A 27,903-nucleotide genomic window follows, 5' to 3' on the forward strand; every position below is an offset into this window, starting at 1 on the left:
AAAGCTGAGCATGCAGCTGCTCTGGGCCCTTGTAAGTTACCATGTTTCACAGACGTATAAGTGTAAAAAATATGTACGTAATGCAAGCATTATGTTGGCGGAAATCGATTATTTCTGGTCTTTCAAAATTATACACAACGTACCCCAGTTTTGTATTAAAGTAGATACGTTTTTTAATTTCCTTTGTTGGTTTTTATATGGCTACACTGTCATATAATAATATTTTCTGACAGATGTCATTATTTTTATTTCGTCAAAATACGAAATGTCTCAAATTTTCGTGCGTAGAATATTTAAAACATTTGTTAATACTCACAGTCAGTTAAGATTAGTTTCAGCTGCGAAAAATAATGAAGAAATCACATTAAACCAGAATACTACGCAAGAACTGAGTCTGAGCGACGACTGCGTTAAAAGATTAAAGGATTTATGTAAAGATTCAAATTCATTTCTCCGGCTGTCTGTCGAGGGAGGAGGGTGCTCTGGTTTCCAATATAAATTTGATCTCGAGGATAAATTATTACCAGATGACAAGTAAGGCGCCTAATCAATAATTATGTATTGTCTTAAATGAGTTTCCAAAATTGTGTGAAAAAATCGTTCCGAAAAAACCTTCCTGCGAAAATCCATTTTATTGTATTTTATTTCCAAGTTAATTCGGAAATCCCGCATTTTTCATAACCATTCATTTAAATAAAATACGTGAAGAAGAAAAATGGAAAAGCTGTAATTGATTTTATTTTTCATGTAAATCGATGTGCAACAATTTGTTGTATTTGCAATACGTAAATAAATATGAAATTTCGTAATTAATAATAAATTTACATTTTTTAAGTACATTTCGTCTATTATTTCAAATAAATTAAAAAGCTTTTCTGTCTTTTAAAAAATATTAAAATTGTAACTCACTTGGGATGGGAAAGGTATTTCTACCTATTCGTTCGAGTGATGCTTAACCGGATCCACGCGGCTCGCATAAGCGTATGTGTTTTAACAAGACATGCCCCATACGCGGCTGACATAAGCGTTTGTGTTTTCACTTTGCTCCAAGTTTCGAACCTCAGTTCAACTTGGAGGGATTTTTTCATGGTGTGGAACTTTGGATAAAATAATACGTCAATCCTCGGCCTTATGACATCTGTTGAAATATCTGACTAATAATTTGTAACATCACAAGGATAAATAAAACAACAGATCCCTGATTTTTCTTGCGGTTGGTAATTAGTCCGCGCCATAATCATGCCCTATATCTGTCTCACTCTCGACGCTACGCATCGCCAGTGGGTAAGAGTGACACACGATGCGTGCTTTGATTTATTTTTGTTACGATCTAATTTGTTTATATTACGATATATTTCAAGAATAATGTGACACACGTGTATTATAGAGTACCAAAAAGGCACAATGAATCCCATTGAACGTTTTTGTTTAGGAAAATAAATCGTTTCATAACTAAATACATGATAAAAGTAATCATTTAAAAAACGGCGAAATACAGCCGCGCATGAGCGTCTCTTAGGAACAAAGTTAACGCGTTTAAAAGGTTAAGGACGAGAATAGTGTTTTTATTTTCTGCACTGGTCTCATTTCAAAGTCAGAAAAGATAAAAAAATTATATTGATGTGATGTATCAATCTCTTTGTTAACTAACTAACCATCACGCCGCTTCCCTGCAGGGGTACGCAGAGAGAATAGAATGCCACACCATTCTGTCTTTGCAAACATTCCTCGCCTCTTCCACGTTCATGCATCTCCTCATACACACCCGCCGATTGTTTCGACTCCTAACCTGACCGCTTCTAAGTATTTGGCATACCTGATCGTGCCAAGTTTTTCTCGGTCTCCTCTGCTCCCTTTTCCAATTACATTCGCCTTATAAATTACTTTTATCTCTTTGTTAAGGTACACAATTATCAAATCCCGTCGCCAGCGGTCCGCAGGCGTAAAAAACACCCGTCCAAAATACAAAATAGTTCTTTTGTATTCTAACAATATTGTATTTTTCCAGAGTATTTGAAAAAGATGGTGCAAAATTAGTAATTGATGAAACATCCCTAGAATACGTTCAAGGCGCGACAGTTGATTATCATGAAGAACTCATCAAATCTGCATTCAGAGTTATAAAAAACCCTAAAGCCGAATTAGGATGTTCGTGCGGAGCGAGTTTCGCCATAAAATTAGACTAAAATGAATATCTGACAGACCTGTACCAAAAAATTCAAATGTAATATACATACTCAAATAAATTATTCTCACATTAGTGGCCTACGATGGCTTAATTTGATATGTTTGTATTGTAAATGTTGTTTTTGTTTTATTATTAATATTAGTATGTAAGTGCCTAGTTTAGTCTGCTCCATAGTGTAATGGTCAGCACACTTGGCTACCGTACTGGAGGTCCCGGGTTCAATTCCCAGAGTGGGGTCAAATAAATATGATTTTTCACTCTAATACTTATTCGATATTACCCTGAAGCGGAGGGCTGATCACCTTTTCTTCATATGTTAGCGAACAAGATAACACTGCGTTTATGTGATGCAGTGCCCTATGCATCATCGGGAGCAGATGAGGGTTTAGAGAAAAGGTTTAAAACACTAGGCACTCACATACTTTTGAATTATGTATATTTTTTGAACGTGAGACCTCTACATATTAGATATTAAAATAATTGCACAAAATTCGTGTTTGAAAAATTCTGAATTTGTGCCCGTAAGGTTAGTTTGTGTGTCACTTGGTAATGTTTAGGACACATACTTTCAGTAATGTATACAGCGATATAATGCATTAAAAATATGTTGTCTTTCAGTTGGCCACATTAAGTTTGATTGCTGTATAATTCGTCCGCCTCCGTAGTGTAATGGTCGGCTACCGTTCTGGAGGTCCCGAGTTCGATTCCCAAGGGGGGTAAAATAAATATAAGTGATTTTTTCACTATAATATTTATTCAATACTACCCTGGACTGGTACCTGAAGCGGAGGGCTGATCACCTTTCCTTCATATGTAAACGATCAAGATAACACTGCGTTTATATGACGCAGTGCCCTATGCACCATTGGGGTGCAGATAAGGGTTTTATTTATTTTTATTATAATTAATTTCAACCTTGGTCTTGCTAGAAATGGTGATGAACTTTTGCTAGATTACCAAAGAAATTGTTATGTAGAAGGTCCACTGTAACTAATTTCAAAATAGGTAGAATATTGTGTTATTTATTTTAGATAATTATTATTTGTAAGGTTAAAATGCAGGTGTAACAAATATATATTATTTGAAAATTGTCTTTTGATTTTTGCCATTTCTATTAAAATTTTGTGCTAAAATTTAAAGTTTAAACGAGAAATAGTACTTATAAATATTTTTTTATAAGTAAAATTATTCCTGATGGTCTGATATCTTTTCACAAACAACAGGATAAAGTTTTAAATGTATTGAATTACTTACTATCAATGGGTTGCCATTGGTTGGAAAAAAATACCATTAACATATTTTTTTTAAATAAAAGAAATATGTGAAATGACTTCGTGGGATGGGATGTAAAAAAGGATAAAAGTTAACATTTGAATGAATCCATCGAGAATTAGTTAAGGAGGATACAGCTGTGATAAAAAATAAATAAATAGTAAAACCACAAGAATATTTTTAAATGAGAATCAACTCATTATTATTTTTTAATATAGTTATTTAAATATTATAATAACATCATTTTTAGATATATAAATAAATGAAAATAATATACTTAATCACAAATACATGAAATATGATAGCGCGTAAGACAGAATATTTATTTCTTTTTCCCCAACTGCATCTTTAAATGTTGAATCTCTTCAAATTGCTGAGTCAATTTATCATTCAAGTTTCCCAAATGTTCCGTTAAAATACTAAGTTGTTGTTCGTAGTTAGTGCTGGTTGAATGTAGCTCATCTTCCTGTGAAATTCAACACAATAAATAATTAATTGACTGCAATAGCAGTAACACAGTGGGGTGCTGACTGAATATTACATTAGCATTTATAATTTTTAAAAATGCCATAGTCAACTACTTTCTTTCAAGTATTCAAAATCAAGTAGCACATGTTTTGTCACAAAAATAATAGATTGTTAACATATTTTTCATCACCCCCGACCTTAATTATACTCTTAGTCTGCTGCCTGACCCTCGGTAAATCACAAGTAAGTGCAACCCAATTTTGATCTGTACAATGTTTTTTCATCTTTCGCGCTCTACCAGAAGTAAGCAAACGAAACGCTTATAAGCGTCTCCCGCTCTCTGCCATCAGTACGTAAAAGACACTTTTAAGCGTTCCCGTAAACAAGTTGTTATATTATATATATATAAATTTTAATATTATTTTTAATGTGAGTAAGGCAGGGTAAGCACTTCTTATATGCTTATATAAAATGCAAGCCACTACAATCACATACTTGTATTACTGGACTCGGGTATCGATAATAATAACTCGTAATTAGGATGCAATCGGTTTATTGAATAGGTCGCTATGACAGTCCAAGGACAAGTGTGTGCAGTCTCCTTTGTGTTATAATTAAAATGTAACTTTATTTTAAAATCACTATAAATATTTTATTATAACTTAATACATATATACTAGTATTAATCAGTCTTGATAAAGAAGCGGTTAGCTTCGAAACCGGTAGACATTATAATTAAGTTATAATACAATATTTATAGTGATTTTAAAACATTTTAATCATAAAATGGAAAATCACAAAGTTAGTGCTTCAAATATAAATTATATCCTTTGTATTAATTCAGGGTTGGGACTAAATAACATAAATATTCCTCGCGTACATGAGGAATTATGAGATTAAACACATTTAAAATGCCGGTCTATAGACAAAAACCTCAAATGGGTGTATGATTTGAACATGTCGCTCACTCCTTTCAAGAACGTCATAAATCAAAAATCGTCAATTTTCAGTTGTGCATATTTTCGGAATGCCCAGAAAATGTACTATATCCCAGCAAAAGCGGCATATTTTTAACTTAATATTTACCCGCTACAGGGCAGAAAGTGTTTTTACATTTTAAAGAAAAGGTATTGTTTAATAATTTTTTTAAATATATTAAATATTTTTCAAATGGAGAAAAAACCTTCAGGTTTTATCTAACTGTTGCACAGTAAAATGTTCAAAAAGTGCCTTGATATTTATTATTAATACATCGTATTATATTTTTAAACTTTAAAAACGTTCTGAATAATCAAGTTTTTTTTATTTTTGACTTTCTTGAAAGGAATGAGCGATGTATTATGCCATCTATGGGCTACATACAAAAATAATTTCTTGGTAGATAGTGAAAGACATTTATGTGGTCGAGATTCAGAAATGACTTATCGGATAAGTTCTGATTCTTGCATGTATGTCTTACCCATCATCAATAATGTACATATGGTTTTTGATATTGGGTAGTTATGGAGTTTGGCCACAATGTGTTAAAAATTGTTATCAAAAATAAAAATAAAGAATATTTACCAGTCTACAAATAGTTGCTTGGGTATTCAGTAAAGCTTGATCGGAATTTTCCTTCTCTTTCTGCAAATATTCCATTTGAGAATGCAATGCTTCGGTCTGAAAACATTTAAAGCAATCAAAATAAACATATGTACAGTGAGTGATAGTCATTATAAATGACGATTTGACATTTTATTTACAATTATGTTATTACAAACCATATTCATGTCCTTTGCCCATTTTTTGGTGCAACTAAATTGTAATATGACTTGAAATTTTGCAGTCGTTCTCTAATAATAAAAACATTTGTCAATTTTTTCTTACAAAACATCTCAAGGGCGTTTTGCATTTTTTTTATTTACTATGTATTTGAACAAAATACAAACTTATGTATTAACTAAACGTAATCAATTAATTCCAAGGGGAAAAAAGAGTTTTTGTTCAAGGGAGAAGACTTTGAATTTCTAATTCAAATTGAATTGAAAGGATGGGATATTTGTAAAAGATATGTCTTCAGTTATGATCGAAACTGGTCGAGATTCTGGATTATCCTTAAATGAGTAATGTACTGGATTGGCGTTGGAGTTCAGAGTTTTCGTCTACTTGACTCAGTACCAAACTGTTTATCAAATTATCAAAGAAATAATAGAAAAATTGATGGCAAGAATAATAATTGCATTTCCCTTCTCCCACATGTTATTAATGAATGGTCTACGGGAAAAACTCAATTATATGAATAAATTTCATTAATTGATTCTCTATCCATTTTTAACTCTAATTTATAATTTTCATTTCTAAATAAGTAAGAATAGAAATACTAGTATTTACTAAGTGAATCTTAATTTTTTAAATATAAACATGTATAAATACTATAATTATGACACAGTAATGAGTGATTTCAGTAATGTGATTACCATCTACATATGATTGGGATCTATTCTAATTTATTTTTCCAATTCTAGTACCGTCTTTACTGCTATACAATTTGACCGCGCAATATTCTTCTCTTTCACTAATCTTTTAACATCATCATCCCACCATGCATCGCCTTTTTTCCTTCCTTGCACCGCTATACCACACACTACCTTTGCAGATTCATACACACCCTTTTAAATGTTTCACAGTGAAGCATCTTGAGGTAGTATTTTACGAAAATGGCACTATTTAAATTTTCCAAATTTATTAATATTATTTTTTATATTTTGTTTTGGTGAATAAATACCATAAATTTGAAGATTAGAAGATTACTGCAAGGTAATACAGTGGTAAATCATGTAACAAAAAGTAATAAAATATAAATACCTCGTCTGCATAATGCTTTTTCATGCTTTCATATTGTTGTCTCTCGGCGACCAGCTCTGTGAGTTTATCTCTGAAGTATGTCTTAAAAGTCTCTTCTCTCTTTATAACTTCATCGCTCAGAATGAAAGGGCAACTCATTTTCCCCAATATTTCCGTGATGACTCCGTTTGGAATCGCGGGCTCAAAGGATTCCACACTTTCTCCATCGGTGTCTTGTCCTTCTGTCGCCTCATTTTTATCATTTGATTTGATTACAGTTTGAGCTTGCGCTTTCAACCGATCATTTTCTATTTTCATGAGATCAAATTCTATTCTAAGTGCTTGGGTTTCCTGAAATAGACATGCTATATTAGAAATAACAATATGACAATGGATAGGTTTTTAGCGTGATCCCAGTTCAGTAAAGATCACTTCAAGTAGATCTGTTCATTCAAAATTAATTTACAACTAATCCAATGTAATTTATCGGGTTGTCGGGTTGTGGTCCCGTGCTTAGTGTCGCGGACTCGTAATTCAGAGTTTCTTGGTTCGAACCCACAAAATTTGGTACCTTTTTCTAATAATGAGCCGCTTAGGCTCACAGAAATAGTATGAAATTGAAATATTTGTGTAAATAATAAAAACACAAATATTTCTTTTTGTTTAAAAAAAAACTTCTGTTGTATAAATGAATGTTCAGTTCATTTCTTTATTTTGAAAGGTTTTCTTAACTTCTTTAAACAAATAAAGGAAATCAGAAAAACTATTATTCATGCCAAATATTTTAAATATGAAAATAGAAATACTTTTACTTGGCTTGATGGCAGGAAACAAATACAATAGAAAATCTGTGTGTATGTGTGCGTGTGAGTGCTTTGATCTAACATTTTTATGGATCTATCCGTATCCATTGTAATATAGGCTACATCGGACTGAAGCAGTGTTAACTTGATCGTTAATTACATTCATGAACGAAAGGTGATCAGTCCGGCGTTCCAGATTCTTGTATATTAGAATATATTTTATAGGAAAGAGATGATTTAAGAAAAGTCATTCGGGGTGAATCCTCTTTTAAATCCCATTAAAAATATTAAAATGAATTATTAATTAAAATCTTATATTGCTAGTTACAATAATCTATAGCGCAGAACTGATCATCTTGCCATCACATAATTAATGATCAAGGCTCTATGCACCATCTGAGTGTGGACAAGGGTCAAAGAAAAGAAAGAGAATATTTTCATAGCGTAGAAATGGGGTACTCAATATGTGTCTAATATAAGGTAAATTCACAATCGCTCACTCCTTTCAAGAACGTCATAAATCAAAAATTGACAATTTTCAGTTGTGCATGTTTTCGGAATGCCCATAAAATGTACTATATCCCAGCAAAAGAGGCATATTTTTAACTTAATATTTACCCGCTATAGGGCAGAAAATGTTGTTTTTGCATTTTGATGAAAGGGTATTGTTTAATTATTTTTTTAAATATACTAAATATTTTTCAAATGGAGAAAAAACCATCAGGTTTAACCTAAAAAGATCTGTTGCACAGTAAAAACTTCAATAAGTGGCTTGATATTTATTTATAATAAATTTTATTATATTCTTAAACTTTAAAAACGATCTGAAAAATCAAGTTTTTTGATATGTGACGTTGTTGAAAGGAGTGAGCGATATGAAGTACGAATTGTCAATACTCCTATTTAAGGGTAAATAAGATATTATTTTCTACTAACCTGTTCCAGTTTAACTAGTTGTTGACTGCTCTTGTGTAGTTGTTCGTTGATGTGCGATTCTTCAGCTGATAAAGCATCTTCACTTCCCATCTAAAAACATTTCCATTATATCAAGTTATTAGAATAGTCCTGTTATCTGAATGAAATGAGATTGTTCGAGGGTCAGGTAACAGGGAATGATGAGTTATCCGAAATAGCCAACAAAACAAGTAGTCGTCAAATTAATTAAATGACATTCCACTGAATTGGCAGTGAAGAGGTTTGCTTGGTAAATGAAATCTCAGTTATCTTATGTTCTTGACACCATCAAATAGTTGGACTACCGTTTCCTTGATGCTAGAGGCAAGAGACATAACAGAACGTCAAGTATCTTTTTCGTACTGACAATAATGAGAAGCAGAGATCCGATATTGAGAAAGAATCGACTTGTATTAGCAAGGATGTAATAATAATTTCGAGATAGTAACATGTGCTTGTGTTCAAGAGTCGGAGAGATGCACAGTAATAATGTTTTGGAGTAATTGCATGTTATATCAAATATGCCGTCATCTTTAAAGATTAAATGGATAATTTATTATCCAAATGGTTTGTAACTTACTTATGATTGCAGTAAAAAAATCTATGTTTCTCAATAAAATAAGTGTTTTTAATTTATAAACAATGTCATTATTGTGTTATTATTGCGCACCTTGTATTTGGTAATTGGAACCATACATTATTTTATATTTTTAATGACATACAGATAAACAGGATTGTCAAATATTTACAAGTAGGCATATCAACAAACTAAAAAAATATTACCAAACTCCCCGCCTCAGAAAGGAAATCTCCATTTAAACTAGGCAGTTGACTCTGTCTGTAGTTTGTATGTTGATTGGAGATACTATTTTTATCTCTATTATTGGAAGCAGTTTCCAAACTCATCAGTAGTTCTTGATTTTGACTTCTTAATTTTAATGTTTCACATTTAAATTTAGTTTCCACTTCGGATAGTTGCTTCTCTGCATCTTCGAGTCGCAGATTCAGTTGGGATAGTTCAAAATCCTTGTCAGCCATCTAGAAAGTCAAAGTAAAAGCGAATAATCGTCTTGCATTTATCCAAGTATGATATGTAATAATCTGACTCTTATTTGGACGAAATTACACGAAGGCATGGTGATCAATCGGGCGCTTTATATGCAAGTCCAGAGTAACATATCGAGTAAATATATGAGTGAACAAATCACTAATGATTCACTTTTTTTTATTCTACCGATAGAATAAATAAAAAAATAGTGTCTGAACACTGGGTTTTTCACTCTATGGTATATATATATTAATATATGTATATGTGTCGCCTACTTTCAATATCTGCCAGATCCATATAAGTTGATTTTCCAAAAAATGTTTAAAATTTTTTTCTATCTTTAGATAAGATATTATGAAATAGAGAATTAAAAATTTTTTTAAGATTTTTTTCAGTTTTTAAAATAAAAACACGAGACACAAACCGATAATGACGTCATCTTAATTTTTAACCTATCCCCGTTCTCTGATTGTCCGATACAGGTCAGAAGCCAAGTTCCATGAATATAGCGGAATTTGAAATACAACGCTGTTTTTAAGTATTTTTTAGCAGGGTTTTCAAGTATATAAATATTTTAAACAATAAAACCCACAATTGGCATTCCGATAGAGTATTTATTTTAAAGTCTTATAAAATTGGATCTGCCCGATTTTGAAAGTAAGCGACACATAAATAGATAGGTATCTCAATTGAGACGAAGCATATATCGTTTTTACATTAAAGAAGATGGAACTCCAAATATTCCAGGCATTCGACTTAGCAGAGCCTGAAATAACAAGTTAGAAGTTTCTAAAATTGAAATGTTATTTCAGGCTATCTTTCGATAAAAATATATGTTTTTTTTACTCTGAAGGAATCTCACCTGGGTCTAATTGGAAAAACCTATATATATATATCACAAATTTTCAACTGATGGCAGCACCACCAGGCAAAATTCAAAATCTATCAAAATTGCAAATAAACATACAAAATAAATCGTACAACAGTGCGTATATACATCTTCCACAAATAATGCAGTATAGATGTTCAATAATGGGCAGAATGTTGAACATTATACAAGTAATGTAATGGTCAGCACGCTCGGCTACCGTTCTGGAGGTCCCGGGTTCGATTCCCAGGGAGGGTCAAATAAATACAAGTGATTTTTGCACCGTAATATTTATTCAATATTACCCTGGACTGGTACTTGAAGCGGAGGGCTGATCACCTTTCCTTCATGTGTAAACGATCAAGATAACACTGAGTTTATATGACGCAGTTTCCTGTGCACCATTGGGGTGGGGATAAGGGTTTTATTATTATTTATTAGGGGTTGACTACTGACGGGAGAAAAAAAATCAATGTAATAAATTAATGAGTATAAAAATCAATCAATCAAACCCTTTTCCGAACCCCATGGTGCATAGGGCACTGCATCATATAAACGCAGTGTTATCTTAATCATTTACACATGAAGGAAAGGTGATCAGCCCTCCGCTTCAGGTACCAGTCCAGGGTAATATTGAATAAATATTAGAGTGAAAAAAATCACTTGTATTTATTTGAACCTCCCTGGGAATCGAACCCGGGACCTCCAGTACGGTAGCCGAGCGAGTATAAAAATACCTGTGAAACTAGTTGTGCATTCTCAATTATTTTCTTTTGAAGCTCTTCTTGTAGCAACAAATTGTTGGCCACTTCTTCCCGATGTACGGGATTACGTTCATCTTTATGTTTTCCTTTTTTACTATTTTTTTGCGACTGAAACACACCGAGAAAATAAGTTTAAAAAATGAAGAGAATAAATTTCATTTTATAGAGATTATAAGGTCTTTTCATATCTCTAAGACACAGAAGTTCACCGTTCATAAGGACATAAATAACAAATGGAATTATCAAGTACCTGAATTGCATCGAGCTCATCTTGAAGGACAGCGATTCTCTTTGTTAGTTGCTGATTCCTAAAATTCAGGGAATCGATTTCTAATTCTCCTTTTCTCTGATTCTTCTCCTTGTCCTTCAGCAGCTCCTTCAATTCATTTCTTCTGGCTTGCTCATCAAATATTCCCTTCTTCAAAACTTGCACATGAGATCTGATCTGTTAGTCACAAAAACAATAAGTTCGTAAATCCCACGAGACAAATACATCTAATGAAATCGCAGTCTTTTGCAACTTGTGCGATATATATATATTTTAAAGACAAATATTTTTGTTTTTTTTTATTTACACAAATATTTCAATTTTATACTATTTCTGTGAGCCTACGCGGCTCATTATTAGAAATAGGTATTAAATCGTGGTAGAGTGGGTTCGAACCGAGAAACGCTGACTTAAGAGCCCGCGACACTAACCGCGGGACCACAACCCGACACAATTTCCAGGATTATCTTTAAAATAATCGTAAAAATAGTGTTAACAGCTTTGGAAAACCAAATTGAATATTTATTCACAGGCTCAAAAGACATCTCGATAGGTAACTTTACGAACGATTTAAGTAGATATGTATTCTAAATTGAATTAAACAGCTCACACGCTAACGAATTGGCAAATCACTTAGATATAAAGTGATAATGATGCACTACGCCCACTAATATAATCTCTATAAACATAGTAATCCACCACACCACTACACGGAGAAAGTCCAAGTAGACGAATAACTGGTGCTACTCACTTTAGAATATTCCGAAGCCAACTTGAGATATTTTGTTTGCAGGTCACCGGACGGAATGCCTTCCATATTTTGTACAAAACATAAAAGAAATATTTAAAGACAAGACATCTGTCAAACAATCACTGACATTTTTGACATCCGGCAGAAAACTTCGATTCATCTATGTAAAGTGAAAGATGAATGCTTAGATTTTAGACTATGGGCGTACCTAATTATTGTCTTTGAATGATATTAATAAATTTGACAATAAACCCCGTTTTGTGGATTTGATAGGTACTACAGTATCTACTCAATGAATTAGGGCCACGCAGAATTTCGCGCAATTTCTGAATTCAAACAGGAATAACTCAGAGAAAACCTTGAATAAAACAACACTGAATTTTATTTACACATGAACACTTTATTACGCTTAAATTATGCATATATTTTCATATAAATATAGTTAGTATTTAGTATTTCCACCTTTGGCAGAAATAACTGCCTCAATTCTTTTGGCATACTTAAAATGCACTGTTTTATCATGTTTTTTATTTCTTCGTCTTCTGACCAAATTTTTAAATATTTTTTTTTAGACAGTCTACTGTCGGATTTGGAAATGAGTATACCTTATTTTTTAACATGCTCCATACGTTTTCTATAGGATTGAGGTCCGGAGAATTTCCAGGCCAGGGGAGCAAAGGCAGATTTTTGCTAGACAAAAATTTTATTATTGATTTAGCCCGGTGGCAAGGTGCCCCATCCTGCATGAAGGTGTATGGACCTTCTGTTGGGTCGAGGGTATGGTAGAAGGGCAATAAAATTCGTTTGAGGACCTGCTTATAGGAATTTTGGTTCGTTGTTCCTTCCACGAAAAACAACGGCCCAGGTAAATTGTTAATAATACATGACCATATCATTGTTGCAGGGGGGTTTTTGATAACTTTTACCACACAGGCCTCATTGTAACGTTCCATTGGTGTTCTCCTGACGAATTGACGGCTCTCTGTCACGGCTTCTAACCGGCACTCATCACTAAAGATGACCTGAAAAATAATGAAAATTTAAGTTTAATTCAAATATATAAGTTTATTTACTAAAATGATATGTTGAAAATTCAATTTAAATAAATACCTTTTTCCAATCATCTACCGAGTAATTTCGATGTAGCCTGGCCCATTTTAATTGATCCGCTTTCATTCGTGGTGTCAATTTTGGTACTTTTACAGGGCGCCTGCATTTCAGATTTACTTCGTAAAGACGTCGCCTCAGTGTTGATACCGATATATTTATATCCTCTTCTTCCAATTTTATTTTTAATGTTTTTGCTGATGCACTACGGTTTTCTAAGGCACTTTGAACGATTTTTCGATCAGTCCTCGGTGTTGTTTTTCTAATCCTACGACAGTTCTTCCGCCGATTGCTGGTGGCGGGTGACTGATTATTTATTGATTTTGAAATTCTGTCCACTGTTTGACGAGAAACGTTTTCTTTTTTTGAAATTTCTCTATTAGATAGTATTCCTTATTTCAGTAGCACTATAACACTAGACTTTTTTTTCTTAGAAATGTCTCTACTTTTTCCCATTTTGTCCTTTTAAAAAAAAACACTTGTGTTTACAAAAAAAAAATATACTTTATGAACTAAAATTAAAAATTAAGTTTTTTTCACAAGACACGATAACTATATAACCTCTCTGAACAAAACAATAACCAGAACTCAAGAAACTTCACTAATAAATGAGATAGGACTATTTTTTGAACTTTCAGCTATCTGTCTACCTGTGCTAATTAGGGACCTTTCTCAGAAAAAGGGTTTGAAATTTTGTAAAGGCTTAAATAATCAAGGTATATTTTACATATTATTGAAGGTAATATACATGATATTAGATGTCAATAGAAAACTGAAAGAATTTATGTAAAATAAATATAATAATCCAAAAGATTTCAGAGTATTCAAAAAAATAATGGGTGGCCCTAATTCATTGAGTAGATACTGTAAATTATTATTATTATATGTAGCAAATTATTTAAAATTAGAAAAAAAATGGCTTTCAGATTTTTTTTTTATTTACATAAAAAGCAACACAGGAAAATACGTTTATCAAAAGCTGTGGCTACAATGAATGAAATATTATAGTAATCCTTTTTTTTAATTATTTGTAGGCAACCAATTGATTTATTTAAGATTTTTAAATATGAGAAATACTTAAAATCATGTAAAACACCTTTTTGTTTATTTAAGACTTTTGTTTAATTCTCCATTGGCACATTCTTTTTCATTATGACAAGAATATCACATTCATTTGTTAATATTTTAAAATTATAATAATTTTTTACCCTTTATAAACTTATACAACACGAATGCGGGGTGGAGAAACTAGTGATGAAACTAGGAACAAAGAGAAATTAAGGACCCAAACTCATTTAAACGACATAAAACAGATCTACGATGTATGTTCTGGAAAATGACTCCCAGAGAGTTCCACCGCAAAATCACTACTCAACGATCATACATTAGTATTCTCATACAATGTATCATCACAATGGTGTTGTAAACATCAGAGCACACGCCAATATGAACCTCGTTGCATTACGTGGAAGAGGGAATGTAATATAATAAAAATGCATTTGAGTTTAAACTTTTTTTATTTTTTTTAAGCATAAGCTTTACATTTTAAAAAAATATGATGTTGTCATAATATGCAACAATAATTAATAATCATTATACAGTGTCACCAATAATTAATTATCATTATGAAGTGTCACCAATAATTAATTATCATTATAAAAGTGTCACCGATAAGTCAAAATCAATAATGTATTGATTTTGAGGAAAGGCCGTAGAAAGAAATACAAGTCATTGTGTTTTAACTTGATATTACATAGATATAATATGTTATTTACACAGATAAGTAACATAATACATATTATTTATAAAGACATAACTAGAGACTGCCCGTGAAATGGCTCAACCCAACAGCTTATACGAGCGGAGACTCTTATAACTTGATAATTTAGTACTTATCTAAGGAACTAAATAATAAGTTATCTAGGTGTTCCTTTAGCTAGTCATTAATTTGTATTGTACACATGGCAGCTAACTGTGAATAGTGACTTTAGGATTATGTCGATAACAAGAATACCAATAAGTTAAAAACATTAGTTTATACTTTAAACAATGGCTAAATAATGTTCCTATAAATATGTACCAATCAATACAGAGAATTGTGTGCATATATTTGTTATTAGTAAGAAATACCACAATCCTTCATTCATATTCAATGTTTAAATAAGTCGGAAGAGAGTAAAAAAGAATAAAGGCTAGTAAATAATACATGTGCGCCATAATGAGTTAATTTTATCATAAAAAAATATCAATTGATTTTTTTAAAGTACGAACAACGTTGAAAATTAACCAAAAAAAATTGCTGTGAATTTGTACGTAATATCCCTTGGAAATCATAATAGAATTATTATTCCTGCAATTATTATCACACACATAATGACAAACATTTTACAATTATAGTACGCATATGGAAAAGACACAGAAAAGTTAATATAAAAAATATACATTTTAAAATTTAAAAAAAACGGATGTTGTAATAAAGATGGTGATATTTCCAGATTTATAAAACAGTTTGAAAATTTTAAATAATCAATAATAATTATGTAATCTACATTCTACTTTAAAATATCACTAATAACATAGTACTCTTTATTACAAATTGCCAAATATAACCTAGTGGGAGCAAATGAATATACTGTTTTGAGTTTCTTGCGATAGTCCAATTGACCTTTTGGAAACAGTTCGAGATGCGGGCATCGTTCAACTTGGAATTTCCGCGTTGTCCCCACACACATAACCATAAATAATATAAAATAAATAAACTCTTTATTTATAACACATTACAATTAATAAACTTGTATAATACAAATATGCAATCTGACGCACTTTTGTGCTAAGTCGATGGCATGAAAACTACATTAAAAAAAAGGTTATTATAAACTCGTTACTCAGTAAAATACTTCAGCAAATAGTGCGGTCACCCACTGGCATCCCAACTGCGAGACAGCGTGTCGCCAAATGCTCAGATTCTCGGGATAAAAATCAGTAATTTGCCTCAAATACCAATCAGGTAAATGTAATTACAAAAATATCAGTATTCTGTCCCATAATTAATTGAATATAAATTCATATTTGTATTTAGCAGCCTAGATTTGTATAAAATAATAATTCACGTCCGTATTTGCAATAGTTTACTAAATTTAATTATTTGTAATGCGTATCACTCGATTCTGAAACCTAATAGTAATAGTATGATGTGGTATCGCATCATACAAATATACCTCCCTTGTAAATTTCCTATGCAAAAAACAAAGCTAAATTTAATTCCAATTTATGAGAATATATTAACGGCATTGACTACAGAAATTAGTATCAATGAAAATAACACACCAAGTGACTTAAACTGTACCTTAAACTACATATCTGTTTAGAATTTAAAAGCGAACATACCACAAATGAGTACATAATTAGTGTTTTTTTTATATAAAAATTAAAAAAGGTACATGTAGTTCATAAATTTTAACAACATTAATTTACTGTGTTAATGCATTATATTTTGAACTACCTTAATTTGTTTCCGAGCAATTACACATTTCATAGCTCTGAGCAGAATATGCAATATGTTAAAAATGATATCAAGATACATGTAATTAAATACATATATACCCAAAAGTGGCTTGCAGCTTTAAAATACTGATTTCATTATTTTTTATCCAATCTAAGCCAAATAAGTACTATGTATACGTAATTAACCCTTTGCAGGACAGAATATGTACAGATGTCGTATTTGTGTAGAAATAATTATAGGTACACAACATCCATGTATGTCACAAATATTTTATTATTTCCAGAATATTTCGAGTTTCTAACTGCAGATATTTATTATTATACTAAAAATTAACTCAATCAAATGAGAAACGTAGTGCCACAACATTGCTTTAAAATCTTCAACATACGTACTATTAACAGTTGGTTAGAAAAATACTTTTTTTTTCACCATAAAATGCATTTAAAAATCATAATGTGACATATTTGACACGATTCAAATCTATATTAGAGCTTAATGTCCTTCAAAGGGTTCATTAAAGAATTACAATTTACATTGAACACTTTCAGTAATTTATCAGAACAATTTTTCAATCATATTCTAAACAACCAGGAAATAAGCTTTTACACATTCTGTTCGCTAAACACTTTACACAAATACAGTATACATATATTTTTATTTATAAAAAATTACAAATATACAGATTTACAAGAATTTTTTTATACTGTAGCACACAAATCCACCAATTTTATACATTGTTTGATATTTTGCTTCATAGAATTATCACATGTTTAAAATATGCTTTATCTTTTAACAGTAGTATCATTAAGCTATGAAATTTTTGTTTAAGAAATATAACAAATACAGGATTTAACAGAGTGTAAAATTAAGTAGAAAAATAAAATTAAAAAAATAATGACCAGAAACGTGGGGATGACTTTGATCAAAGCCAAAGAAATAAGAAATTTTTGGCTGTCTAAATTGGCACTACTCGTAATAATAATTAAATATGTATAAAATATATAAAGCTGACAAAAAGTGGTATTGAAAAATCATGTTAAAAATCAGTGTTCCCTCTAAAATTGCATATATTAATACTATACAACCAGAATTTTATGCTATTATTACTTTAAATCATTATTATTGATGATTGTACAAGAGTTATAACGCAAAAACTCTCTCAACTCGGACAATCCCTACACTAAAAATTACCGTCTGTCTCGAAATAAGATTTTGGTCCGTGTTTAATTATAATAAGTAAGAAATGCCGCGAGAATGTAACATATAAAAAAATGGAGAGGGAACATATTGCTTTTTAAAAAGGCGTAGTTTTCTGATATCTATGATTACAGGAGGAAGAATAAAACACTACATACATGTACACATTTCATGTGTTATAACAATGTGGAATAAAGGAAATAATGATATTACGTACCTATTCGACAAATCTAGGCTTAAACAACACTTAAACAAACAAGGCATACAAAGTCCACCAGACGTGCCGACCTCTTTGAACAGTGATTACTATTGCAATTTGTAAGGTAAAATGCAGAATTTTCCCAAATACTAATCACCAAAGTAACCGGTACTATATATATCCTGTTTTAAATCATTTGCTAGAAAATCCAGAAACGAGTAAGTATACGCGATGATTTTTTTACAGATATAGCACAGGTAGAATAGATTTCCAGGACCTTTTTATTGTTGTTATTTACTTTTAAAGTTTTCGTAAATTACTTAAATATGAATCATACTTAATTTCTTTTTAAAGTTTAATAATTCCTCTTATGTGGAATTTTTGTCATTTATTAGTACAAAACAACTTCAAGTGATTTTAACAGAAATTTTAATATTCATTCACATCGTAGTGTTAGCGAGTTTGGCTATGATTCTCAGAGTGGTGGGTGTCGAAAGAAATGTGAAATTGTTTTTCCCTCAAATATTCATACCTTGGACAGGTAGGACTGATCACACTGTCTTTATGTTACTAACAATTAAGTTAAACTGCATCATTAAACAAATGCAATACCCTGTGCTCCATAGGATGTGGATGAGGGTTACTACTTTATTTATTGTATTTATGAAAATCGGGAAAATCAAAATTTGAACTAAAGTAAACCCTTCTACAATATAACGTTGAGATAAGAACCGCATTATTGGGGGGAACATTATATGTAATAGCTAAATGTTTTAAAATTGTATTTTAATTTAATAATGACTCATTTCAGCCATTTTCGCTGGTTAAAATGTTAAAATTCAATTTAAAACATTAACTCCTTATAACGTTCCCTCCGATAATGCGGTACCTATCTCAACGGGGGTTTACCGTATTTAAAATATAGATCATTTAATTTTTTGTATCTCCATTATTTCCTTATATATTTTACGAGTCTCATAATGTATTTTATGTAATTTATAGTAATTTATCAAAAATTTATAAAAAGATCCGCATTAAAAAAATTCGCTATTGAGAAAACTCATTTCTGAATTTGCGAGATAATGATTTTGAAAATGCCGGGTGTAGGTGATACGTCACTGCCTGCCGCCGCCGACAACCGATCTCATATTTTAGTCTGCATCTGTGCACGATGTCTCTTTAACTATGTCCACTCTGTCGGCGCGCAGGCACTGCGTACGTTCGGGCGGGGTGCTGTGTGGATGGGGAGGCGTTGCGCACTAGCACTTGTTGACGTCGGGCGGGGTCGGGAGGAACTCGTCCGCCCGCTTGTGGTCGATGAGCGCTTTCACGGTGTACGAGTCCTGCGGCAGCTCCGACTTCTTGCGGAGCAGCGGCTTCTCTTTGTTGCGGACTTTCCTCGCCTGGAAATATTCATCAAACGTTCAATACTACTTTTCTACTCGGTGGCATTTGCTAGCAGGCAGTTAACCAGTTGCGAGTTTATCCCCAGCGTGACTCGGGAAATGAGTTTGTGTTGCAATGATGAGTCCGAGTGCTGCTCGGGCAAATCGTATTCCAACTTGGTGACTTGCCCGAGCCGAATATATTTATATATTTGTTATTATTGACTAACCCGAGCAGTGTTTCGGTAGTCCTGTTTCGAGTATATTTGGTGATGATTTCCTGCATCGACGAATTTCCACGCCAAAATTTGACTGTTAAGTGGTTAAATAATATATTTTGCATATTAACACACAAAGGACGGGAAAGGTATTTCTACCCGTTCGGTCGATTTATGCTTAAGGACGGGAAGAGTATTTTTACCTTCCGTGTCGGCCTCATTTCAAATTCAGAAATGAAAGAATTACATATTTTATATTATTTTTGGACATCTAAGATGAAGAAGAATATGGAAGTCTGGGCATTTACAGGGCTGACGACCGTCATAGGCTCATTTAAGTGATCACACGTGTAACAGCCCTGTAAATGCCCAAACTTGCATATTCTTCTTCATATTTGATGAGATGTCAAAAAATAATATGAAAATAACTCCTGTAATTGGAGATAATCCACATTTTGTGAACAAGTATTTGAACACTCTCAAAATATTGTACATATTTAATGTTTTTATATTGATATTATGTACCAATCTCTTTGTTAAGGTTTTAACTATATGTACAAAATTATCAAATGCCGTTGCCAGCGGTTTGCAAGCGTAATAAACAGAAATTCAGCCGCACGCAAAGTAAGTAACTAGGTGAAGGGTATGGTATTAGACCCACTTGGGACGGGGAGTTTTGAAAGAGGATGAAAGAGCGAGAGGATGAATTACCTCTCTGGCTTCCGCCTCCAGCTTCTCAGGGCTGAGGTCGTTGGAGTCCACTCCGTCCTGCAGCAGGCCGGCGGGCAGCGCGGAGGGCGAGGGCGAGGGCCGCGCCTGCTGCTCCACGCGCCCCCACAGCTCCTCTCGCTGGTGCAGCCTCTCCCGCTCCTTCTGCTTCTCCTGCTTGTACTGCTGCGTGCACTCGTCAAACAGCTTCTGGTTCATCTCCATGAACAGCTTCAGCGAGTTGTATATCAGGCCGTGGATGGTCTTGTTCCAGTGGCTCTTGGAGTTGCGGTACAGCGCCGGGAACATGATGGGCAAGATGTGCGTCGCGTTGTCCGATATCAGCGTCAGGATGTACTCGTTGTTCCAGTAGTAGAGAGCTCTTTCCGCCACCTATATGCAATAACAAAATGTGTTTCTTAACCAGTTAACTGCCAAAAGCGTCTTAAGATGCATAATTTTCTGTGAACGGAGCGCCGCTCATACAAAAATTACATCTTAAGATGCGCCGTTTTAAATGAGCTTTTACTAAAGAAAATCAATTATTTAATATGTACAAATATATTGAACGCATAGTTACATCTATTGAGAATATCTTTGCATACTTAGAATTGAAACAGAATTTTAAGAATTTTTAAAAAAGTTTTTACCACTTTTAACGTAAATTAAAGAGAGCTTTGTCGTCGGATCAACTAATGGCGCTCAGGGTTGTCCAATAATCCCCGAGTTGCCGTAACTGCCGAATCTGATGACAGTGATTTTAGAGTCATTTCTGATAATTTTTTATTTTCTAAAATCATAGTGTGTGTGTGTGTATTCTTTTAATATTGAAATAACATAAACAAATTACTTTTGACATATAATTTAGATTTCATATTTTCTATGACAAATTTTGTGACAACCCTGCACCATGAACAATTAATTTTATGATTATGGATAAATGACTGCACGACTGACGCGCTCTTCATTTATTTGGTAAGTTTTATAAATAAACGTTATTACACTTTCAATAACGATATGTTTAGAAGGTTTTATTTTTGGCGTAAAATACGCGGCGTGCTGGGTACCGCCATACATGTACCTACCGGCAGTTAACCGGTTAACTAAATTTTTGTAATAAAAAAAATAAAACTCAAGTTGAGCGACATCAAATTGAGGATTCACCGTGATTTATTCACTAATAAAAAAATCTACGATATTACCTCACTCAAGGTGCTGGAGGGCTCTCCATATCAAAGTAATAAGTAAATTACAAGTTAAAAAAATTATATTAGAAGGTAAAATTTACTTGGAAATGTGGGCTGGAAACACATTTAGCCAGCTGCTTGAAAAGCGGATCCATGACTTTCTGAAACTCCGCGGGTTCTATAACATCCAGCAACTCTTCCATTTCATTCAGGAACATCACTTCCTTGGGAGAGTGCGTTTTCGGCCAGAATTTAAGTAAGCATCTGCAAATACATAAAATTCAATTCAATAAAAATTCACTAGACGCATAAATTGAACAAAACTATAACAAAAAAGGAGAGCTGAATAAAACCTCATATGTATAATAATAAAAATGTTAATAAATAATACATGAAAAGTCATATTCTCATGGACTTTACCAGTCAATAGAATTCATTGTTTCACAAATCTCTGCCTAAAAATATCTTCTTTTTCCACTTCTAACTCTTATCACCTCTCAATGATGCATTGGGCAATGGATCATAGAGACGCAAATTTATCTTGGTCATTAATTCCGAATTAATCAAAGGTAATTAGAATAAAATTAAGTTGAAACGTTTTTTAAAGCATTCGATTTGGGTGTTAGGAGAAATAGAAAATGGATGATATTCATACCTTATGACGGGTTGCGTTAAGGAGGGATCCTTCTCTAGAAATTGTACAACACAATAGGCCAGTTGCGGGTGGAATACTGATAGTGATTTCACCTTGTGAAGAGGTAATAATACCTGGAAAACACAACCAAAAACTTTATAATGATGAACTAGAGATAACAATAATAACAATTTGGAAATAGATATGTTATAATGCAAAGGACACTATGTTGTTTTGTGCACTGATGCGTGATGTGTATGTTTTTTACTTGCAAGTTATATGAATGCAATGTTTCGGAGTACAAGGAGTAAACACACAAGAAAAATACTTTCCCTATATGCATTTATAATGTGCTTGTACATTACAGTAAATCTGTAATTAAAAGCACCCATATTCTACACAATATCAAAAAATTTAGCTAAAAATCTTGTAATTTCCTCAGAAAATATATTTTTTGTATTTTTAAATAGACACAAATAAAAGAACTTACTCGTAATAAAAATAATTTATGTTCTTCCTTCAATGGCAGCGCAAATCCATTGATAATTGATCCTAATATTTCTAATAACTCAGCTATGCCGTTATGGTGTTCTGTTTCATAAATAAATCTGGAATTAAAATAAACACAGTGTTCAAATGAATCATTAAAAAAAAATAGCCCATCAATACAAAATATGTTATACATGGAGTGTATATAATAAAAAATGGTAGCCTCCAAAAAGAACTAGGAGTGCGTTTAGAACTTGCGGGCACCCCATTCAATAATACCAAGAATGTCTGGAGATTGAGTTTACACTCGGTAAAGACTAAATGCCGCCTACATAATGTCTCCTCCGATTCTCTTATCTGACTGTAAGACATGGCACTTTACAAGGGCCCAGAGCAGTCGTATACTCAGTTTCGAGAATAAACCCATGCGAAGAATTCTAGGAGTTAGTTTGACTTCTAAAGGTACAAAGAAATACAGCATAGGACGCAGTCACTCATGGTCACAACTGTCATCAAGAAAAGGCAATTTAATTAGGTAGGCCATGAACTTCGGGATGCAGACTTGCATGAGAAATTGCTAAGGAGCTGGCAGCCAATAGAAGAACCAAGAGGCAGTAAGTGGACTCCATATCCTCCACACAGAGAGCGAATATGGAAAAATGAAATAAAGTCTAACTGAAATGACCACAAGATGCCTGACGTGACATGTGATACAATTTTTTCTTCTCTGCATAATATTGCATAAAATCATTTTAATTTCTTTCTTGTAATATGTTATAATAATAAAACCTTAATAAATAAAATATCATTTTAAATTTGCATAGTTAGTTAGTGAAATTGTGTTAAAATATTATTCAATTTATTCAGGATGTGGTGGAATAAAAGTGAAGGTTCTCTCACCTATAAAATACATTATTTATTTGTTTACGGATGTATGCTCTGAGTCCCAGGAATTTGCCATATATCCTATGAAGTGTTGTTTTTAGGAAATCTCTTTCTCTAGGGTCTTCGGAATCAAAAAGTTCTAAGAGCTGAAAATATAAAACAAACATTTTATAAGTAAATGCATGAAGAAAATGGCTTAGTTATAATCTTCTCCTAACATATCTTGAATATCCAAAAATTATGTGTAATTTTGAGATAATAATTAAGACAAAGTTTTAGTTTAAAATGTTGAGTATGTACATATTATTGGCAGAATGGATATCGAGACCATTGCTTATACAGTTTGTTCACAGTTATTTTACCTCTAGTTATTTTTTTAAACTATTTATTTGGCAGTATAAATAATTTAAAAAAAAACAGAGGTAAAATAACTTTAAACATTTTTTTAAATTATTTATTTGGCAGTATAAATAATTTTAAAAAACTAGAGGTAAAATGTGTCCGCCTCCGTGGTGTAATGGTCAGCGTGTTTAGCTGCCGTGCTGGAGGTCCCGGGTTCGATTCCCAGGGGGGGTGAAAATAAATATTAGTGGTTTGTACATTGTAATATTTATTTAATATTACCCTGGACTGGTTCCTGATGCGCAAGAGTGATCACCTTGCCTTCATGTAAGTAATGATCAAGATAACACTGCGTCAATTCGATGCAGTGCCCTATGCACCATTGGGTGTGGATAAGGGTTATAAGTAAGAGGTAAAATAAGTGTGAACAGACTGTACACAGGTTCAAAAAATTAATGCAATATATAAGTTCAATAATGGGCAGAATGGTGAACATTACACAAGTGTATAAACCGATCGGTTAAGCCAGCCAAATGCCAACTCGTAAGCCCTTAGATGCTCAGACTTCTATGATGTTTCATATATAAAGATCAATAGATGGTTCATATCAAGTTGAGACACCTATAATATTGACATATCATCCGTAGGGTGAATAATCCAGTGTCTAATATTGTGGGTATACTGGCAAAAAACCTTAACTCTAAAATCCCTGTTATTTAAAGCTTTTAGCCTGAATAAAATAACCGCTGTTAAGCTTAAAGTTGAATTTGCTTTTAAAACCACATATCGCTCACTCCTTTCAAGAACGTCATAAATCAAAAATTGTCAATTTTCAGTTGTGCATGTTTTCGGAATGCCCAGAAAATATACTATATCCCAGCAAAAGCGGCATATTTTTAACTTAACATTTTCCCGCTACAGGGCAGAATATGTTGTTTTTGCATTTAACTTGTCCACAAATCTGGATTATCTCCAGTACTACATCCCAGCAAAAGAGGCATATTTTTAACTTAATATTTACCCGCTACAGGGCAAAAAGTGTTGTTTTTGCATTTTAAAGAAAAGGTATTGTTTAATTATTTTTTTCAATAAACTAAATATTTTTCAAATGGAGAAAAAAACTTCACGTTTTACCTAAAAAGATCTGTTGCACAGTAAAAAGTTCAATATGTGGCTTGGTATTTATTTTTAATACATTGTGTTATATTTTTAAACTTTAAAAACGTTCTCCTGAAAAATCAAGTTTTTTGATTTATGACGTTCTTGAAAGGAGTGAGCGATATGTTAAGTATATTTTTACAGTTTACATAACGTTGAAAACTTTATAATATGTATCATTAAGTCAAAATTGCATTTTTTTTAGTTAACGTTTTTTGCCAGTATATCCACGATACAATAAACAATATTACATTGAGAATGGGAAAAGAGGGAAAGGAAGATCACGCACACGATGGACCGATCACGTTAAGGCAACAGCAAGCACCTCGGTGGTTGGAGCGCTACGTGCAGCATGGTCAAGGCTTGGAATAGAATCATTGCTTCCACAAGGGTCACAACCCTCAGTAATGAGGATTATGACAGAAATGAAAAGAATAAGAAGTATTGAGGATATTTTTACCTGCAGTACAAATTTCTGGTCGATGTACTTCTTGGCAATGTTGCACTGGAAGTCGGGGCTCTCCACCAGGCGCAGGAACAGCTCGTACACCAGCTGCAGGTGCGGCCACGCCGCCTCCAGGGTGGGCTCGTCCTCCTCGGGGTCAAACTCCGCCCCGTTGGGGTTGGACGAGGGGGGCAACGTGCGGAAGAGGTTTATCGCAAACTAGAAAAGCACAAAACTTTAGTACTGGCAGACGATCACACAATTTCTTCTTACTCGGCCATTTTTTATCGTAGGTTACCCACTACAGCAGGACCTGTTTAATCTACTACTACTGCCGTTTCCCCTCAGGAGTAGGCAGAAAGGATGGAACGCCACTCTCTTCCATCCTGACATACACTCCTCGCCTCCTTCACATCCATACATCTAGTCATACATGCCCTCCGATTACGCAGACTTTTGACACCGCCAGATTTTAGGTTCCGATTGATCTGATCGTGCCAAGTCTTTTTCGGTCGTCCTCGTTCTGTTTTTCCTCTCACTCTTTAATGTAAACCCCCGCTAATCCGAACACCTCTGTAATCCGAACGCCCACTAATCCCTTAAATACATGCCTAGAAAGGGGTGACCAAGTGGATATTCCTATGCCAGAGTAGATGCTTTTATGTAAATTGAGAGACAAAGCTTTTTACTTGTCATTAAATAAATCACAACCAATCAAAATATTTGATTTCTTCAAAAAGGTTGAATAAATACATTTAAAAATTCACAATACATATTTGTTTTATTTGATAAAATTACTTACAACGTTTTGAGTGTGTCCAAATACTTCTTCACAAAATCTGGATTATCTCCAATTACAGGAGTTATTTTCATATTATTTTTAACATCTCATCAAAGATGAAGAAGAATATGGAAGTCTGGGCATTTAGGGGGCTGACGACCGTCATAGTCTGGTTTAAGTGATCACTTTACACACGTGTAACATTCACCAATTCTACCCATTATTGACAACCACACTACTCAAATTCTTGGAAGTTCTATATATATGAATTAATTTTGAAACTGTAAAAGCTTAGTAAAAAGCTTCTTTACATCTCACCAATAGATGTCTCTAGTGAAGTTCTAATGATTCAAGAACAAGGTTTCTAAATTAATTCATATATATAGAACTTCCAAGAATTTGAGTAGTGTGGTTGTCAATAATGGGTAGAATTGGTGAATGTTACACGTGTGTAAAGTGATCACTTAAACCAGCCTATGACGGTCGTCAGCCCCGTAAATGCCCAGACTTTTATATTCTTCTTCATCTTTGATGAGATGTTAAAAATAATATGATAAAATTACCCTACAGATTCTCTGTACTATAATCCGAACGCTCCACTAGTCCGAACAGAGGGTAACTTTTCGGCGTTCGGATTATAGAGGTCCTGCTGTATTATACAGACAGTGAGATAGACATTCAGGTTACATATCTATGAGATAAAGGTTCGTCTCATAAGAGTGTAAATTTATGAGTATCTGTATTAGAGTACAAATATTTTATTTTATTTTAAACTAACAAACTAACTAACCATCCCACTGCTTCACCGCCGCAGATGTAGGCAGAGAGAATAGAACGCCACACTAATCAGTCTTTACACACAATCTTCGCCTCTTCCACATGCATACACGCCGGTTATTTCAAAACCTGATAGCTAAAAAAAAATCTCAATACGTATTGACACATAAAAATAAGTTTAGTTGTATCTCAATTATGTGATGGTTCACATGCATCTGTACAGGCATTTATTCAATATTATTTATAGTAAAACCGCAAACAATAATGAGAATGTTTGAATTGTATAAGGCTATGTGATATTCCTCAATCGTTCTATTATTCTTACATGTATGTCAAAAATACATACTTCGATATCTATAAAACTACAAACCAGAATGGGTCAACATGCTGTGAAAATATTGACATTGACGAGGAAAATCACTCTGCATTGTATCAAAAAAATTGTACCCAGTCATACATATAATCCTTTGATTATATGACAATCATTTTAATCATTTATAGGACAATCCAATCTTGATATATAAACATTTAAAATTACTGCCGGTACGTGGAATATTGTGGATGAGAATCATCGTTGAACAACAAACTACACAAAAATATCAAAATCTTCTAGTACACAACCATGATACACGATTTACACACAGCAAAGATTTGATAGTCCCAAGAATTAACAATAAAT

General features: G+C 33.0%; 3 protein-coding genes across 8 annotated transcripts in view; 1 reads left to right on the forward strand and 2 right to left on the reverse strand.

The window, feature by feature from the left end:
- Positions 1-203: 203 nt before the first annotated feature.
- Positions 204-27,903, forward strand: part of LOC148310225 (iron-sulfur cluster assembly 2 homolog, mitochondrial) — a 221,700-nt gene continuing 194,000 nt past the window's right edge. Inside the window, exons 1-2 of one of the 2 annotated variants that reach the window (XR_015837426.1) lie at positions 204-534; positions 2,009-2,879. Coding sequence is in view for 1 of the 2 variants with exons in the window: in XM_088258863.1 (XP_088114989.1) it covers positions 266-534; positions 2,009-2,186 (447 nt within the window). In the remaining variant the exon portion in view is untranslated. Of the gene's footprint in view, positions 535-2,008; positions 3,277-27,903 lie in introns of those variants that run through there. The other variant, XM_088258863.1, reaches the window with a different exon arrangement.
- LOC148310226 (uncharacterized) lies at positions 3,643-12,367 on the reverse strand. Of its 2 annotated transcripts, XM_088258860.1 has the most exons (8): positions 12,208-12,367; positions 11,439-11,633; positions 11,162-11,296; positions 9,292-9,546; positions 8,491-8,580; positions 6,773-7,102; positions 5,492-5,587; positions 3,643-3,926 (listed from the first exon to the last, which is right to left on the reverse strand). In XM_088258860.1, exons 1-8 carry the CDS (start codon positions 12,271-12,273, stop codon positions 3,783-3,785), a joined length of 1,311 nt encoding a protein of 436 aa, XP_088114986.1. In that variant the 5' UTR covers positions 12,274-12,367; the 3' UTR covers positions 3,643-3,782. The 2 variants fall into 2 exon arrangements, with proteins under 2 accessions (XP_088114986.1, XP_088114987.1); XM_088258861.1 differs by lacking the exon at positions 11,162-11,296.
- The window catches only part of LOC148310227 (serine/threonine-protein phosphatase 2A 56 kDa regulatory subunit gamma isoform-like), a 114,372-nt gene continuing 104,919 nt past the window's right edge, over positions 18,451-27,903 (reverse strand). For 3 of the 4 annotated variants that reach the window (XM_088258856.1, XM_088258858.1, XM_088258855.1), the window contains 7 exons: positions 25,682-25,885; positions 23,737-23,867; positions 22,838-22,955; positions 22,369-22,481; positions 21,815-21,977; positions 20,530-20,919; positions 18,522-19,618 (listed from right to left, as the gene is read on the reverse strand). In XM_088258856.1, the coding sequence (XP_088114982.1) occupies positions 19,475-19,618; positions 20,530-20,919; positions 21,815-21,977; positions 22,369-22,481; positions 22,838-22,955; positions 23,737-23,867; positions 25,682-25,885 (1,263 nt within the window). In that variant the 3' untranslated portion in view covers positions 18,522-19,474. Of the gene's footprint in view, positions 19,619-20,529; positions 20,920-21,814; positions 21,978-22,368; positions 22,482-22,837; positions 22,956-23,736; positions 23,868-25,681; positions 25,886-27,903 lie in introns of all 4 variants that reach the window. The other variant, XM_088258857.1, reaches the window with a different exon arrangement.

The sequence above is a fragment of the Brachycentrus maculatus genome, unplaced genomic scaffold, assembly GCF_059751285.1.
Source record: "Brachycentrus maculatus isolate JH-2025_06_01 unplaced genomic scaffold, ASM5975128v1 h1tg000104l, whole genome shotgun sequence".
Lineage (NCBI taxonomy): Eukaryota > Metazoa > Arthropoda > Insecta > Trichoptera > Brachycentridae > Brachycentrus > Brachycentrus maculatus.

Coding starts and splice junctions, on each gene's coding strand:
- LOC148310226 (XM_088258860.1), bottom strand. CDS start 12,273: ATGGAAGGCATTCCGTCCGGTGACCTGCAAACAAAATATCTCAAGTTG. Junction 11,634..12,207: donor TGGCTTCGGAATATTCTAAA/GTGAGTAGCACC, acceptor TGTGACTAACAG/ATCAGATCTCATGTGCAAGT. Junction 8,581..9,291: donor TTTCTGAGGCGGGGAGTTTG/GTAATATTTTTT, acceptor AAATGTTTTTAG/ATGGGAAGTGAAGATGCTTT.